A 17,278-nucleotide genomic window follows, 5' to 3' on the forward strand; every position below is an offset into this window, starting at 1 on the left:
TTTTGGATACAGATGCTAGCGCGCATGGTATTGGAGGTGTGCTATCCCAACAGATAGACGGCAAGGAGAAGGTCATCGGATATTTCAGCCGAACGTTGTCCAAGCCCGAAAAGAACTACTGTGTAACGCGACGAGAGCTGCTAGCCGTCATAGAGAGTGTAAAACATTATCATAAATATTTGTATGGACAACACTTCTTGCTCAGGACTGATCACTCAGCTCTACGATGGTTGCTCCAATTCAAGAATCCGGAAGCTCAACTGGCACGTTGGATCGAGAGGCTCCAAAGCTATGATTTCAGTATCGAGCATAGAAAAGGTGGAAAACACGGTAACGCTGACGCCTTGTCACGTCGACCTTGCAGTATAGAATGCAAGCACTGCTCGAAAGCTGAACACAAGGAGGAGATTGTTGATATTCGGCTGTTACACGTCGAATCTGGAGTGGACTGGCCAACAGAACAACGTAAAGATCCCATTTTGATCAAAATTATTTCGGCAAAGGAAGAGAACCAGAAGCCCAGTAAGAAAGACATCGCAGCCGAAAGTCCACTTATGAAATCATACTGGGCTCAATGGGATAGTTTAGTTCTAGTCAATGGATCCCTGCAACGTAAATGGGAAAGCGAAGATGGCAAGAGCAGCCGAAATTTGATCATCGTTCCAGATTCCAAAATAAGAGATGTTTTGGCGGAGTTCCATAATGGTCCCAGTGGAGGTCATCTGGGAATAACCAAAACCGCCGAGAAAGTGAAGCAACGATTCTACTGGGTTGGATGCCAGAAATCAATTGCTGAATGGGTAGCCAATTGCGAGAAGTGCATGAAGGCGAAAGGTCCAACAAGGAAATGTCGAGGTCCTATGCAAGAATATAGACCAGGAGCCCCGTTTGAAAGAATAGCAATGGACGTGGCAGGCCCTTTCCCAGTAAGTGATTCTGGAAACCGTTATGTCCTTGTGGTCATGGATTACTTCAGCAAATGGCCGGAGGTGTATGCAATTCCAAACCAAGAGGCAAAAACGATTGTGGATGTTGTCAACAAAAACTGGATATGTCGCTACGGTGTGCCGTCCGAGATTCACTCAGACCAGGGAAGAAATTTTGAATCGGCCATATTCAAAGAGATGTGTGAATCCCTTGGTATCAAGAAAACGAGGACTACACCATTACATCCACAATCCGATGGCATGGTAGAAAGGTTTAATCGCACTCTGGAGGAACATCTTCGAAAAGTAGTGGACAACGGCCAGAGGGACTGGGACGAGCATATACCAAAGTTTTTGCTGTCGTATAGATCTGCCATTCATGATTCCACCTCTCGAACACCGGCCAATGTTCTATTCGGAACTGAGTTGAAGTTGCCTGGTGATCTGATATTCGGTGCTAAACCTAATGAGCTCGCCATGGAAGAAAACAGAAACGACATCCCAAACACTTTCGGTGAAGTTCACGAATCAGTGCGCAACAAAATAAAAATGGTCAGCAACAGAATGAAGGCGAGATACGATCGTGCTGTAAATACTGAAGGCTTCCAAGAAGAAGAATTGGTTCTGCTATTTAACCCGCAACGAAAGAAAGGATTGTGTCCTAAACTGCAAACACAGTGGGAAGGCCCATACAAAGTCATCAAGAAGATCAATGATGTTGTATACCGGATTCAGAAGGACGACAGCCCTAGATCAAAGATGAAAGTTGTACATCTGGAACGATTGGCTCCTTACGGAACAGGTTCTGTGCCTGTTCGGGACGAACAGGCTTAAGCGGGAGGCAGTGTTACGAATTTGATAATTATAGATATAAGTTTGTTTAAATTGGTTTCCGTTAGTTTGGAGTTTAAAATTGTAACGATGGGGTTTCGCTATCACTTGTTGGAGTCATCTATTCATTTTCTGGTGTTTTCCTGAGTTTCTTTTGTGTTCTTTTGTTTGCTTACCGAAATGTTGGTTTTTACTCTCTCATAGAATAGCAACCCCTTTGCTTTGTTATTTTGCTTTCTCATTTCATCTCATTGTCTATTGTCATTGTTGTTGTGGTAATGCGAGCATATATCTATGTGAGTGTGTATGTGTTTGGCAGCCACCAGACGAATTACTTAATGGTCGTAGATCCTTCTAGCATTGTCTAAGAATGTTCTGGCGTTGCCAGAATATTGTAGTGCTACCAGAATGTTCTCGTATTGCCACACCGTCATATATAAAAGCGCTCGCATGCTGCTAACGAGTCAGTCTTAATTAAAGCGTCAAACGAATAACTTCAGTGTGAACGAATTGTAAAGTGTGAAGTCATAGTAAATAAATTGTAGATTGTCGTTATTTAAAAGAACTGTGTTTTAATTGTCGGGTAATTAAAAACGCCTAAATATAAAAACGTAACAATATAAACAATCGTGTTTTACTTGACCACAATGATTCTTTTACAACTATCTTAAAATGCACTTGGTCTGATTGTTTGAAGGGGCTCTTATTGGCGTCCTTCTAAATGTATCCAGAAGGGCTCCTAATAATTGCACTCATGCGATACTTTTTTGTAGTAACTTGGCGTGGTACAACTTCTCAATAGTGACGGCGCTTTTCCGAGGAGTTTTGGATATCGTATACGACTGTTTTCGACGTAGTGGGGATTCTCAGAAGCGCCCCCAAATTCAAAAAATGTTGGCAGGGATATAACTATAGACCGATATGGACCAATTTTGGCATGGTTATTAGCGGCCAAATATTAACACCACGTTGCAAATTTCAACCGGATCGGATGAATTTTGCTCGTCCAAGTGGCTCCGGAGTTCAAATCTGGGGATCGGTTTATATAGGGGCTATGTATAATTATGGACTGATTTGGACCAATTTTTGAATGGTTCTTAGAGACTATATACTAATATCATATACCAAATTTCAGCCGGATCGGATGAAATTTGCTTCTCCGCAAACCAAATCTGGGAATCGGTTTATATGGGGGCTATATATAATTATGGACCGATATGGACCAATTTTTGCATGGTTGTTAGAGACCATATACTAACACCATGTACCAAATTTCAGCCTGATCGGATGAAATTTGCTTCTTTTAGAGCAATCGCAAGCCAAATTTGGGGGTCCGTTTATATGGGGGTTATACGTAAAAGTGGACCGATATGAACCAATTTTTGCATGGTTGTTAGAGACCATATATTAACACCATGTACCAAATTTCAGCCGGATCGGATGAACGGACGGACATGCTCAGATCGACTCAGAATTTCATCACGACCCAGAATATATATACTTTATGGGGTCTTAGAGCAATATTTCGATGTGTTACAAACGGAATGACAAAGTTAATAAACCCCCATCATATGGTGGAGGGTATAAAAAGGTTCATAACAAATACATAAAATAAACCACTTTAAACTCAAGCTAATTTTCTTACAATACTTTGTAAGTCATTTTTGTTGTTGTTTTTGTTAAAAAATTTAATTGAAAGAAGTTTGTTTACATTTAGAACAGAGTACAAAGTAAAGAAGCAACATCGGCGTGCTCTTCTTCGACTCTGATATATAAAGTGAAACACTATTTAATTAGAAAATAACGGCGTAGGAAAATCTCGTAGTGTGACATTTACGTATATTCAGTTTACTTTTACCATTTGTTGAATCGCATGGGAGTAATAATTGTTGTGATGCATACAAAGAGCACAAAAAGAGTACTTAACTAAAAATAGAGCACTTTTGCCCTATCTTGTTTTAAGAGCACATTTTCAAAAGAGAACACATGTGCTCTTTAAAAGAGCACGTCTGGCATCCCTAGCTATGTAACAGGGAGCGATATTGAATTAAGTTGGTGGTTGCTGCTTGCTATTACAAAATTAACATTTTATTTTTCCTTGGGCAATTGATCTGCTACTCCTTTGATCCTTTGTATATTTTCGGAACAAAAATATGATCCGTGTTTGCGTTATATACCCACACAAATAGTTTTAATAAATAAATTTGTAAGAAACCAGCCTGTTGAATTTTCCGGTTATCGATATTTATTTTTTATTGGCCCAAATTCAAATAACACACTTGTTCGTTCGACTTACAAAGAATAGAATAATTTATTACGGAAACGGTTCCTTACAGAGTTGCTTAATGAAAAAAAGGATGGTGTTGCCAGACTGGCCTTCTCGGATTTGCGTGGAGGTCCTTATCACTACATCTCGGCCAATCTGACAACACAATCGTCCTCGATTGTTAGTTCTCTAAAAGTGTCTCATCTATATACTCATAATCTTCATACTCTTCACTTTCATTCCCTGTGCTAGTAACCTCCTCATCTAGAAACTCATAATCTGTGCACTGGTCAGTGTTGCCTTCATGGTCCATTTCATCGTTCATTGCCCTATCGTTATGTTTCTGATATAATCGGAGTCGGGTGGAGTCTACTATTCCCACATACGGCATTTGTGTAATTTGGCAATTTTCTATGTCCGAAATTTCATATCGGTCGTTACCCAAACATTTTTGAATGATATATGGACCGCGGAACTTAGGTATTAATTTTTTGTTCACTCCTGCGGTGTTATCGACATTTTTCAAAAGCACTAGGTCGCCCTGTTGAAATGATTTAGCAGGCTTGTGATGTTTGTTAAAATAATTCAAATTGTACGACTGACATTTTTTGATGGTGTCGGATGCATCCTCCCTAACAGGTTCTAGATCCCTCACTCTATCGGTCTGTCTTGCCTGAAAATATTCTGCCACTTCGTCTATAATACAGCCCCTTTGATCTACTCCGAATAGTTACATGCTGGGAGACTTTCCTGTAGATCTATGAATGGAGTTGTTCATCGCGAATTCTATTTGCTCCAATTTTCCAGCCCAATCAGAATGTTCAATTGGCTCGGAAAGTTTAGCCAGCATTGCCCTCAGATCCCTATTGACCCTTTCTACCTGACCATTGGACTGTGGAGATGCCACGGAAACCTTTACGTGTGTTATATTGTTTCCACACAAAAAATTCCTAAATTAATTAGATGTAAAACATGTACCCCTATCGCTGATGATCCGCCTCGGTCGGTTATAATTACGAAAATATCCATCCAGTGCGCAACAAGTTTCCCTGGTCCCGGGGGAATTTATTGCGTATAATTTCGTAAATTTGGTGAAAGCATCTATCACGACTAGAACATGCTTGCGCTTGGACCTAATCGCAGGTAATGGTCCAAAATAATCTATGTGCAGCGTGTCGAAGGGCTCTGGTAATTTCGTGATGTTATATAGATTCCTTTCATTTCTTCTCTGAGGTGCTGAATAGTAAAGACATTTCAAGCAACTCTTTATAAACCCGTCAAACTTCTGCCTCATACTGGAGCATTTCTGAACCTCTCTCACATATTTCTCGACGCCCACATGTCCTAACTTCTCGTGTGCCGTACGCATAACGTTATACTCCATTTCCTTTGGTACATACAATTGCGTTCTACCATTCTCACCGCAGCGATAAACTACTCCGTTTTCCAGAACGAATCCTTTCACTTCACGGCTTTCCAGATTGTTAAAAAATAATATTGTAAAATAATATATTTTTTATATAAAATATAATATAATATATATAATATAAAATAGTTGTTATTTTAAATTAGTGAGAAAAATTTAAGTTTTTGGAAAATTGGTTTATAAACAAAGAAAACACCAGAAGAATAACAACCCCTTCATTCGACTTCATTTTGGAATCTTCAATTATGAGGTAATATTCAGTGACGCTCATTAGCGTAGCTAGACAATTTTCCTAGGAGGGGCTATAGCCCCCCTAGCTAAAAATGTATAGACTGAACTTATAGGTTCAATTAATGTTTTATTTCATAAAATTGAATAAAAAATTAGACATCAAAATAACTCGTCAATTAATTTATAATAAAGCAACTAAAAGTAGTTCCACACTTTTCCCAGCAAAAAAATTGTGCGTTGTTCTAAAGGCACAACTTTAAAAGTACTTCCAAAAATGTCCTCAATTATTTTTAACTACACAGGAAGTTTTTTTAATTGATTTTTTTCATATTTTAATGTGTAATTTGTTGTTTTTTTTTTTCAAATAGTTTAAAAAAAGAGTAAGAATAAATAAATTGGTACAAATTATTCAAATTTTGCCACAAAACCGCTAAATTCGTTATAGAAAAATCGATATCAAAAAATTTTTTAATTCACATTCAAAACACTGAATTCAGATCACACCTTAAGAAGTGATGCAAATTCATTGCAACGGCTGTTGAAACGGTGGACATTTGTCCTATGACAAGCTCATATTACATTCATTGCTTCTCCGCCAATTTTGCACCACTTCTAGACCCAAAAAGAACATTTTCACTACTTTTTTGGCGACGCTTTTCCGCAGCATTATTAAGATATTAATTTATGAAAGAATAGTTTTAATATCAATTACTATTTTTTTAATTAAATTGACTAAACTAAATCAATCATAAGTTCAACCACAGCTTTATTTCATAAATATCTGACTTCAAACATTGCCATCGGCAACTGCAACCACAACCCAAGTAATTCGATTGTTCATGAAAGTCTTTAGCGGAACTTTGTGCGATTGTATATAAAGGGTGATTTGTTAAGAGCTTGATAACTTTTTTTTTAAAAAAACGCATAAAATTTGCAAAATCTCATCGGTTCTTTATTTGAAACGTTAGATTGGTCCATGACATTTACTTTTTGAAGATAATTTCATTTAAATGTTGACCGCGGCTGCGTCTTAGGTGGTCCATTCGGAAAGTCCAATTTTGGGCAACTTTTTCGAGCATTTCGGCCGGAATAGCCCGAATTTCTTCGGAAACGTTGCCTTCCAAAGCTGGAATAGTTGCTGGCTTATTTCTGTACTTTAGACTTGACGTAGCCCCACAAAAAATAGTCTAAAGGCGTCAAATCGCATGATCTTGGTGGCCAACTTACCGGTCCATTTTTGAGATGAATTGTTCTCCGAAGTTTTCCCTCAAAATGGCCATAGAATCGCGAGCTGTGTGGCATGTAGCGCCATCTTGTTGAAACCACATGTCAACCAAGTTCAGTTCTTCCATTTTTGGCAACAAAAAGTTTGTTAGCATCGAACGATAGCGATCGCCATTCACCGTAACGTTGCGTCCAACAGCATCTTTGAAAAAATACGGTCCAATGATTCCACCAGCGTACAAACCACACCAAACAGTGCATTTTTCGGGATGCATGGGCAGTTCTTGAACGGCTTCTGGTTGCTCTTCACTCCAAATGCCGCAATTTTGCTTATTTACGTAGCCATTCAACCAGAAATGAGCCTCATCGCTGAACAAAATTTGTCGATAAAAAAGCGGATTTTCTGCCAACTTTTCTAGGGCCCATTCACTGAAAATTCGACGTTGTGGCTCGTTAGTAAGTCTATTCATGATGAAATGTCAAAGCATACTGAGCATCTTTCTCTTTGACACCATGTCTGAAATCCCACGTGATCTGTCAAATACTAATGCATGAAAATCCTAACCTCAAAAGAATCACCCTTTACTTGTTTAATTTTTATAAAAAAAAAAACTATTGACATTTATTGAAAAATAGAAAATCATAAATAGAGTTTCAAATTCTGGGGGGGGGCTAAAATTTTTCTGGGGGGGTCTAAGCCCCCTCCCCAGAGGCCTTCCTACGCTTATGGTGACGCTAACCTTTTGTGAAAAAATTGGTTTAGGATTTCTTTGTTTATATTTGTAGGTATTGAAATTGTAAAAGGTGGACAAAATGGCTAGGCAGCAACTTATTCAAAGTGAAAGGTACTAGAAGAAGAAACAAGTATATACGGCCGTAAGTTCGGCCAGGCTGAATCTTATGTCCCTCCACCATGGATTGCGTAGAAACTTCTACGAAAGACTGTCATCCACAAATTTCAACTCACATGGGCTCCGGAGGTTAAATCTGGTGATCGGTTTATATGGGGGCTATATATAATTATGGACCGATATGGACCAATTTTTGCATGGTTGTTAGAGACCATATACTAACACCATGTACCACATTTCAGCCGGATCGGATGAAAATTTTTTCTCTTAGAGGCTCTGCAAGCCAAATCGGGGGATCGGTTTTTATGGGGGCTATATATAATTATGGACCGAAGTGGACCAATTTTTGTATGGTTGTTAGAGACCATATACTTACACCATGTACCAAATTTCAGCCGGATCGGATGAAATTTGCTTCTCTTAGAGGCTCCGCAAGCCAAATCGGGGGATCGGTTTATATGGGGGCTATATATAATTATTGACCGATGTGAACCAAGTTTTGCATGATTGTTAGAGACGATATACTAACACCATGTACCAAATTTCAGCCGGATCGGATGAAATTTGCTTCTCTTAGAGGCCTCGCAAGCCAAATTTGGGGGTCCATTTATATGGGGGCTATAAGTAAAAGTGGACCGATATGGCCCATTTGCAATACCATCCGACCTACACAATAACAACTACTTATGCCAAGTTTCAAGTCGATAGCTTGTTTCGTTCGGAAGTTAGCGTGATTTCAACAGACGGACGGACGGACATGCTCAGATTGACTCAGAATTTCACCACGACCCAGAATATTTATACTTTATGGGGTCTTAGAGCAATATTTCGATGTGTTACAAACGGAATGACAAAGTTAATATACCCCCATCCTATGGTGGAGGGTATAAAAAATGTGTTTTAATATTTCAAGGCCAGTCGATGCTGTTGATTCTAAATAAATATATTTAATATATTAATAAAACATGTCTTTTATTGAAGAAATAATAATTGCTTTTATAAATACATACATAAAATTGTATTTAAAAACGAAGTAAGCAGTTCTAAATTTGAAGTAAAAAGTTTACCACAAATATGTAAGACTTGTCCAAATGAATGAAAAAAGTTCAATAAAATCATTCCATAGATGAATTCAATTCAGTTAATTTTTTTCATTCTGTAGTATAGTGGTACATAAATATAGGACAATGTTAACTAATATATGGAATGCATTCTACCTAATTTCTACGAACATCACATCGTTCAAACAAATACAAATGTCTTTGGCGCTATACGAAGTTCAACTTTCTTCACAATGAGTTCATTTTAACTTAAAGAAGGGGTCACTTTTTTCTGGGTGTAGATATTAAACTCAATGTCGTACTCTTCAATAGACGCCACGATCGGAGTCCGACTCAACATGAGACATCAGTTCCCCCTTCCTATGCCTGATATTGTAGTCATAATTCTCCAATTCAAGTGCCCATCTGGCTATCCTTGGATTTATGAGTCTCTTGTTCAAGGTCAATGTCAATACATTACAGACGGTCACGATAGTGAATGATATACCCTCTAAGTATATTCGAAAACGTTTCAATGAAAATATTATGGCCAGGGTCTCTAGTTGGAAACTGTGGTATCTCGACTCCGCGGGGGTCGTACATTTAGAATTATAGGCTACTGGGTAAAATTTTCCGTCGTCCTGCCTCTGCATGAGTATTGAACCATAGCCTTTAGAACTAGCGTCGGTGTGTAGTTCGGTCTCACGTAACGGATCGTAAACTGCCAATACCGGACGTTTAACTAATGCACTCGGCTATAAGTTGCGTATGTTCCTCGAAAGTTCTTGTAGCTATGCTAATGTCATAAAGTTAAACTACTATTTTGCCAGCCTCAACAAATTCTCTAAGTAATTTATTTAAGAATCGTTGAAAAACCGCCCCTGCGTTTTTCAAGCCGAAGGGCATGAAACAGTACTCATACTGGCCCATTGGGGTAACGAATGCCGTGTAACGTATAGATTCTGCATCGAGTTTCTTTCTAACTTCCTGCCGTTCGCGATAGAAAGGCGTCGAGGACCACTGAACACGGGCACGTCACTCGTTAATCTAATCTTCATGCAATAGTCCGTCGGATGCGGTGTCATACTCTTTCCCCGAAAACTGTCCTGTATAACATGCCTCAGTCTGGATGCATCTCCCGGGTCTAAGCTGCTATCTATATCTATTTCCAACTCATTCTCAATCGTACCGATCGATTGAATTATTTCTACACATTCCTCATTTTCTTCAACTATTTCTATTTCTCGCATTGTCTCTTCATCATCCGCACACTCAAAAATATTTGCCACGGCCGCTTTATCTTCCATACTATTATTATTTACTTCATTAAAGAATGGTAATCTACTTAAAATAACAATTTTCCACCTTCGCCGATATATCTGTTTCTTTTGGACCTTTAAATAAATTAAACAACCTAAGCGCAGCAGTTATTTCTTCATTCAAGTATTCGTTTACTTTTATTGAATTCAATTCCAGTAATTCTTTTTTGCTATATATAAGCCTTGATTGACGTAAATTAATATTTAATGTAGATAGTAGGTCTCGCCCAATATGTATTGGCACGACTGCCTCTGCATAAGGTAAAATTAAAAATTCATGAACAACTATTTTATTTCCAAAATTAACTTTGCATTTGATGCAACCGTGTGGATGTATATTATTGTTTCCAACGCCGCGGTATTTTGTCATTTGTTTTTTTTTTATTTGCTGTCGCAATTGGCACTATTGATTGTTTAATGCAGCTATTGGGCTGCCCGTATCGAAAAGAAAAAAAAAACTTCTTAAAATCTGTGCGCTTATTTTGTTTAACGAAGGCAACACCTACCATTTGGAATGCATCCACTACTTCTTCGATGTTGGTGTTTGTGATGGTCGCTGCGCTGAATTTCTTCTTTGGGCAATCTTGGTGAAAATGTCCAACTTCAGCGCACACGAAACAAGAATTTGGGGGACGTTTCGACTTAGGACATTTGCTCTGGTAGTGCCCAAATTGCGAACAATTATAACATCTCACGTCGGCTTCGTTTGTTGGTGTTTGTGTTGGTGGTTTTGGTTTGTTTACACTGCTCTGTGGTCTCATAGCTGCAGGGTGACATTGTTGCCGGCGTCGTACATACCGATCCAGCCTTTGGACTAACTCGGTGATGCTGTTGGCACCAAAAAGGTATGGAATGGCATTTGTGTGATCGTTTAGACCATCGATTATCATTTCAACAAGTTCTTGTTCGTCGATGTCTGACTTCGATGCAATTGTTTGCATCGAAACCAGATAGCTTAGGCACGTTTCGTTGGGCTTCAATTTCCTTGACCGCAAAAGACTTTAAACCTCCTGTCGTGACGAGGTACGTGTGAAAATATTCAAGATGTGCGTCTTCAACTCGTTATATGGCCGCAAACCGGCATTATCGACGAATTTTTTTGCTGTTCCCTCGAAACGTCGACGTAACCCGACACACTTTTCCTTTTCAGTGTAACCAGACATGTCGGCATAATCTTCAAACTGTATAAACCACTTCTTCACATCATAAAAATCATCGCCCATGAACACAGGCACTGCAGCATCTAATTCAGCTAGATCTATGCGCCGATATCGATCTTGTGTCTCAAGCTCCCGAATTTGTTGTTGAAGTTGGAGCATTTCAAGGCGCATACTCAACTTACTAATTTCATTCTCAATTTCGGGCGTATTAGTAGCCGTACATTCAGCGGTTACTTTTTGAAAATTGGAAGTGGTTGACGAGTTGCAATGGGCGGCAGGCATCATGGTTTTATTGTTATTGACGGCAGAGACAGCGGTGGTGACGGCAGTAGGGACAGCTGAGACGACACCAGGAACGGCAGTAGAGACAGCGTTAGCGACGGCAGTGGGGATATCTGAGACAGCAGTGGGAACAACTGAAGCGGCCGCAACATCAGTGGATACAGCGGCTGTGGTGGCGACGTTAATTGGAGTTGATTCCTTGTTTGCCATCTCTTGAGGGCTATCAGAAAAAAAATCGCAGCTAATGATGGTAGTATCTCTTACTTCGCCATTGGTTTTGGTGGGTGAGGCACCGGCTAACATTAGTGTATCATCCATTATTTCAACATCATTTGTAGTGATACTGGATTCTTCTTCTACCGCGGCTGCAATATGGTTGAAGCCGGAATCCTCTCGTTGATTTTGCAAACCCCTTCCGTCGTTGGCTTTGAGCTCTGTTGTTAATATACTACTGTTTGCATTCTCCAATGCTTGACAAAGGCTCCGTAGCTGGCTTATAGTTGCCGTGGTTAGGAATTCGATATTTGCTTCTATCAACGTGTTTATTAATGCTTGGCGGCTTGAGCGCAAATCTATTTTAATCCAATTTAATCTTCGTAATCCACGAACAAAATTATCGATTTATATGCTAAGCCGGACCCCACACCTGGTATTGTAAGAAACCAGCCTGTTGAATTTTCCGGTTATCGATATTTATTTTTTATTGGCCCAAATTCAAATAAAACACACTTGTTCGTTCGACTTATTCAGTTAAATTCGGAATTATTCGGAAGACTAATTCAGTTAAAAAAAGTGCTGATTTTTTTTACTTTTTTAATTAAAAATGTATTTCAAACAATCATTTGTTAATCCTAATAAAAACTCTAAGCCAATCTAACTAAGTAATTAAAAATAGTTACCTTTTTTAATTAATAAATTAATTGCGTTTTGCAATCAACATCAATTAAATTTTTAATTGAATCAATTAAAAAATTAATTGAATTTTGCTGAAAAAATCAATTAATTTTTTAATCAAGAATTTTTTCTATGCCCAATTAAAACTGTGATTGATACTATCATTTTCGTGATTGAAGACATTTCAATTAAAAAATTAATTGGATCAATTAATTTGGTGATTGAATCAGAGAAAATATTTTTTGTGTGTACCTTAAAACCGCTATTAAAACAAAACAAAATTAGTGTTTTACACTTTACAAAGGAACACTTAACAATTAACAATTACCCCCATTTTCATAAAGCTCCGTTAGTGTTCCGTTAACTAACCAACTTTTGAACCGTATTATGGACGAAATTGTCATCTTGCATATATATTCCATAGCCAGTTAAGATATTTGCAATTTACTTTCTGTTAATTGGCAGTTAAAGCCTAACGGAGCTACACAGAAAAAAGTGTCTTGTAAATTTAAGGACCATTTTAACTTTCAGATAGTTCAACAAATTTACTGTAATATTGTTCATTTTTCGTAACCACAACGAAAATTAACTTAGCTAAAGGAAAACTTATAAAAATTCAGTAAATGTTTGTTAGTTCACTAACTACGAAATGAGAAGGATTTTTCCTTAAATAAATTTCCAACACAGTAGTTAATGCATCGTTGATTCTATTATAAAAATACATGGGCAATATAAAAATCTTACTACGAAATGTGGACAATTTACTAAGAAAAAATTTTGTATGGAAAAAAATTTTTGTAGTAAAAATTAACTTAACGACATTACCGATTCGTACGATGGCTGCCTACAGATTATTTCCCTTTTTATTATATGTTGGAGTGTTTTTACTCACATTGAAAATTTTAGATAAAGTAGAATAAAAAGTAGTTAATATAATCCTTGACGGGTGTATATAATTTTTTATAGATTCCTCATAGATTTGGTATATATTTTACCTTAACTTATAGATAGAATTCCAAATAATCAATAAACGTGCTACTGGAAAATGTGAGTGCATCATGTGAGGGTGATTTTAGAGACATTTTGTGTATATCTCGTATGATTGTTTGTGTTTTTTATTGCGTCATTTATGCTGTTGTTGGTTGTTTTGATTCTAGAGACAATGGAATGTTTCTTGTGTGTTGTTGGTATCTTTTGTGGTGCGAGTTGTTTTCTTGCAATAGCGAGATCAGAAAGGGATCGTGTGTGTGTGGAGTTGTTTTTCTTTACGGCAGGTATGCATCCTCAAAGACAATAAACTTGAGGAAGATAGGAAATTGGCTTGCGTCATACCAAATGTTGCATTTACCATGTTAGTTCCATACATGTTTGTAATTTTTTATTTGTTTTTCGTTTTTATTTTTTAAAATGAAAAACTTAATTTTCTTAATGAAACACTGTTAAATTTTAGGCAACAACAAAAAAATTACATTTTCCCCTTTATGGAAATTTATTTCGTGTACTTAATTTCTTTTTATTTGCATTTTAATGCTATGTCAATACTTGTCGTATACGCGTTTGGTTCGAGTATGAAACTAACACGGTATATGGTTTGATCTCCTCAGTAGCCAATTTCCTATCTTCCTAGAGTTTATTGTCTTTGTGCATCCTTTGTGACTATTTGTCTTTGAGTTTTATTGCTGCATTCAGTTCTGTTGATGCATTTATGAAGTGCACACGTGGATTTAATTTTGCAAAATTGTGCGTGCGGTATTGGTGTGTATTAATGAAACTACATTTATTCGAAACATTTTAGAAACTGAGAAGTGAATGATGTGATGTTAGAGTAATCAAACACGCTTTTTATTGATTAAAAAACAAATTACAGATTAAGAAACTGTATATTTCTGTTAATACTTTAAAATTAGTGCGGATTTTTAATTGATTTACATAAAAAATATACAACATGAGTGGTAATGGGATGATCTATATTTATTATACATCTGGATCACAAGTTGGAGATGCAACAATTTTTTTTTGAATCTATATTTTTTATGTTACATCAATTCCTACAGGTGAGTACTAAGCAGCGTTGCCAATTTAGCTTTTTTCCCCGCTAGATTTGGCTTTTTTTGAAGACGTTTAGCGGGGAAAAAATGCATTTAGCTTTTAGCTTTTTTTCTGGCTTTTTTTCATGGCCCTTTTAGCTATTTTTGGCTTTTTTTATTTTCGGCATGTTTCTATTGAAATATGGATAAATCGGCGTTTTTATCTAAGCCTTGCTGCAAGAATAAGGGTTTCCACATATTTCAAAGCTCAGTTGAAACATTAATAATGATTCCAGCCATTATGCGGGCATTTTTGTAGCAAATACACCTTGTTGTAAAGTTTTCTCATTATATGCATAAAAGTTATCGTAAACTTTAAATCTACTATTACCATACAAATTTGTTAGATAAACTGTCAGTAAATTATTGGAAATATTATCATTTGACTCGTTTATCCTTTTTATGTTATTATAATATTCTAAAGTTATTACGATATTACTAAATTAAAATAGTAGATGTGAATAGCTTGTGCACTGAAAAAATATTGTCGTGAGGCCAAAGATTTCATCTCCTTAAAATACGAACGCGAATTTTGGTTATAATAGCATTTGTGAACTTCTTTTATATAAACTGTTTTCCTTGTCCAAAAGACGATAAAGTCGTTTTGTCCTTATAATTAAGTGATTCAACTTAAAAATGGGTATGTTTTCATGAAAGAAGGAAGAATTAATGAAATAGTCTTTAAATGTGAGGAGTTTTTGCATCTTAACCACAAACCAAAATAGCGTTCAAAAATATATGTTTTTCAACACTTTATTTTAAAAACATATATATATACAATAATTTCTACTTGAAGTCGAGTCTGAATTTGGAAATTTAAGTTGGCGTTAGCACGTTTTTAAAGCACTTTGATAGCTCATGAAGAAAAGGAAAATGTTTTTACTGGGAAATGTAAACTATAGGTATTTTCTACAATTTTTCACAATTTCAAAACCAAACTAAAATTTTATTTAAAAAAATGACAAATCATTTTTTTACCAAATCCAAAGCATGCTTAGATCATTTAATATTTTAAAATAACAAGTAAATAAAATAGAGGTGTTGGGAAGGTAGCTCCCACAAAACGAAGGACTTCCAGTAAAAAATTTGTGATAGTAATCAAAATGTATCGAATACGCAAACAGAGCTAATATGCCTTAGATATTGTTACAATCTCACAGAAGTGGAATTAAAATGAAAATAATATGCATTGTAAGTGAAATAAAGCCTTTAAGTTTGTTAAATTTCAATCAAAAATGTGACTTTTGATACAAAAAAATTTAGCTTTTTTTCTAGCTATTTTTAGCTATTTTTTTTGGGCAAATCTAGCGGTTTTTGATGAAACAATTCTGGCAACGCTGGTACTAAGTTCGAGTTTAGCCGCTAAAATTAAAAATAAATCACTAAGAAAAGTATAAAATTATACGTCTTCGATACAAATTTAAATATAACTTGATGGAGAATAGGCCAAACCAAGTTTTTTATAGAGATTTTTTTTTATAATAGATTATTAAAGAGAAATTGCGATTTTAGCCTCTAAACTCGAACTTAATATCCACCTTAAACACTAAATGCTATACTGACAAGTGGAAATTATGTCTAATTTTATAATATTTTTTATTTCAAATATATTCAGAGAATAATTTCAAAAACGTCCCATTAGTCCACGGATATGATTCCAATAATGTACCTACTGGATGAATTTTTCAATGTGGTAAGTTTTTCTATAAACGGTATTTTGTCCGTTTTTAATAAAACCAAACTTTCAATTTATTAAAAATAATTATTTTCACTTGCTGGTAGACAGGTCTTGTAATGGTAATTTTTTTGAATATTCTTACTGTTTAATGCTAATTAAGCTGATATCCTTATTGGCTCTACGAAATACTCTTGAAAACCGTAAGTTAAAAATCAATATGAACGATAGAATTTGATAATATTTTTCTTATATTTTGTATAACTTTGCAATTTCAGATGCTTATAAGACTCCGCCCAACAAAAGTTAGCCAAAATCGATGAAATTGGACAATTCAATTGAATATAGCAACTTATGCCACATATATCTTTCATATGGATAGAAAACATGGAAATGTAAATTAATTAGTTTAGTCCTAATAACATAGAATATTACTCTTTTGAAGAAGCAATTACTAACTACCGACAAGTAACTGCATCCACCGTACTAATAAAAATATTTCCTTTATTGTATATCATAACCCATAATTTTGTGTAATATAATAATAATTTTTTGAAATAAAATATTGGTGATTATAGAAAATTTACTTGTTTTGTACGAAAAATTTCTTAGTTGTATACAGGCTTGTTGTACCTTTGATTCCTCAATTTCTCTACTTTTTTGAAAATTATACCGCTAAAATCGCCATTTTTTCACGATTACTTTTCTTTAATAATACTTTTTAAGGAATACAAACTTTGTGAAAACTTGCTTTGGGCTATTCCCCATCAAGTTATAGTAAAATCTGCAACAAATATGTATAATTTTATTCCTTTTTTTATTGATTTAGTTTTCACTTTAGTGAAAAAACTCGAACTTAATACCCACCTTAACATGTGAAAAAAAGTAAATATGTCTAACAAAATTTCTTCAATTAGTCGATAAATAAGTACTTATATTTGGGTTTTGGCGTGATGTCAGCGTTTAGTTTAGTTAAAACTTTCTACTCATTTGTAAAATTACCCAAATTGTTGTTCCTAGTGGTTTCACTGTTAATGTACATATTCACTTTATATGATAAAGGAAC

At 36.0% G+C, this 17,278-nt stretch overlaps 1 protein-coding gene across 1 annotated transcript; it reads right to left on the reverse strand.

Annotated features, from left to right (window-relative positions):
* Positions 1-10,222: 10,222 nt before the first annotated feature.
* On the reverse strand, positions 10,223-11,114 carry LOC142234299 (uncharacterized). The gene is made up of 2 exons (XM_075305394.1): positions 10,621-11,114; positions 10,223-10,545 (listed from the first exon to the last, which is right to left on the reverse strand). The coding sequence occupies exons 1-2, from the start codon at positions 11,053-11,055 to the stop codon at positions 10,453-10,455; spliced, it is 528 nt and encodes a 175-aa protein (XP_075161509.1). The 5' UTR covers positions 11,056-11,114; the 3' UTR covers positions 10,223-10,452.
* Positions 11,115-17,278: the final 6,164 nt, after the last annotated feature.

The sequence above is a fragment of the Haematobia irritans genome, chromosome 4 (assembly GCF_050003625.1).
Source record: "Haematobia irritans isolate KBUSLIRL chromosome 4, ASM5000362v1, whole genome shotgun sequence".
In the NCBI taxonomy this organism is placed as follows: Eukaryota; Metazoa; Arthropoda; class Insecta; order Diptera; family Muscidae; genus Haematobia; species Haematobia irritans.

Excerpts from the sequence above, each read along its gene's own strand:
- LOC142234299 (XM_075305394.1), bottom strand. The coding sequence starts at position 11,055 with ATGCAAACAATTGCATCGAAGTCAGACATCGACGAACAAGAACTTGTT. Across the intron at positions 10,546-10,620 it reads TAGTGGATGCATTCCAAATG|CCCAATAGCTGCATTAAACA; the intron begins GTAGGTGTTGCC and ends CGATACGGGCAG.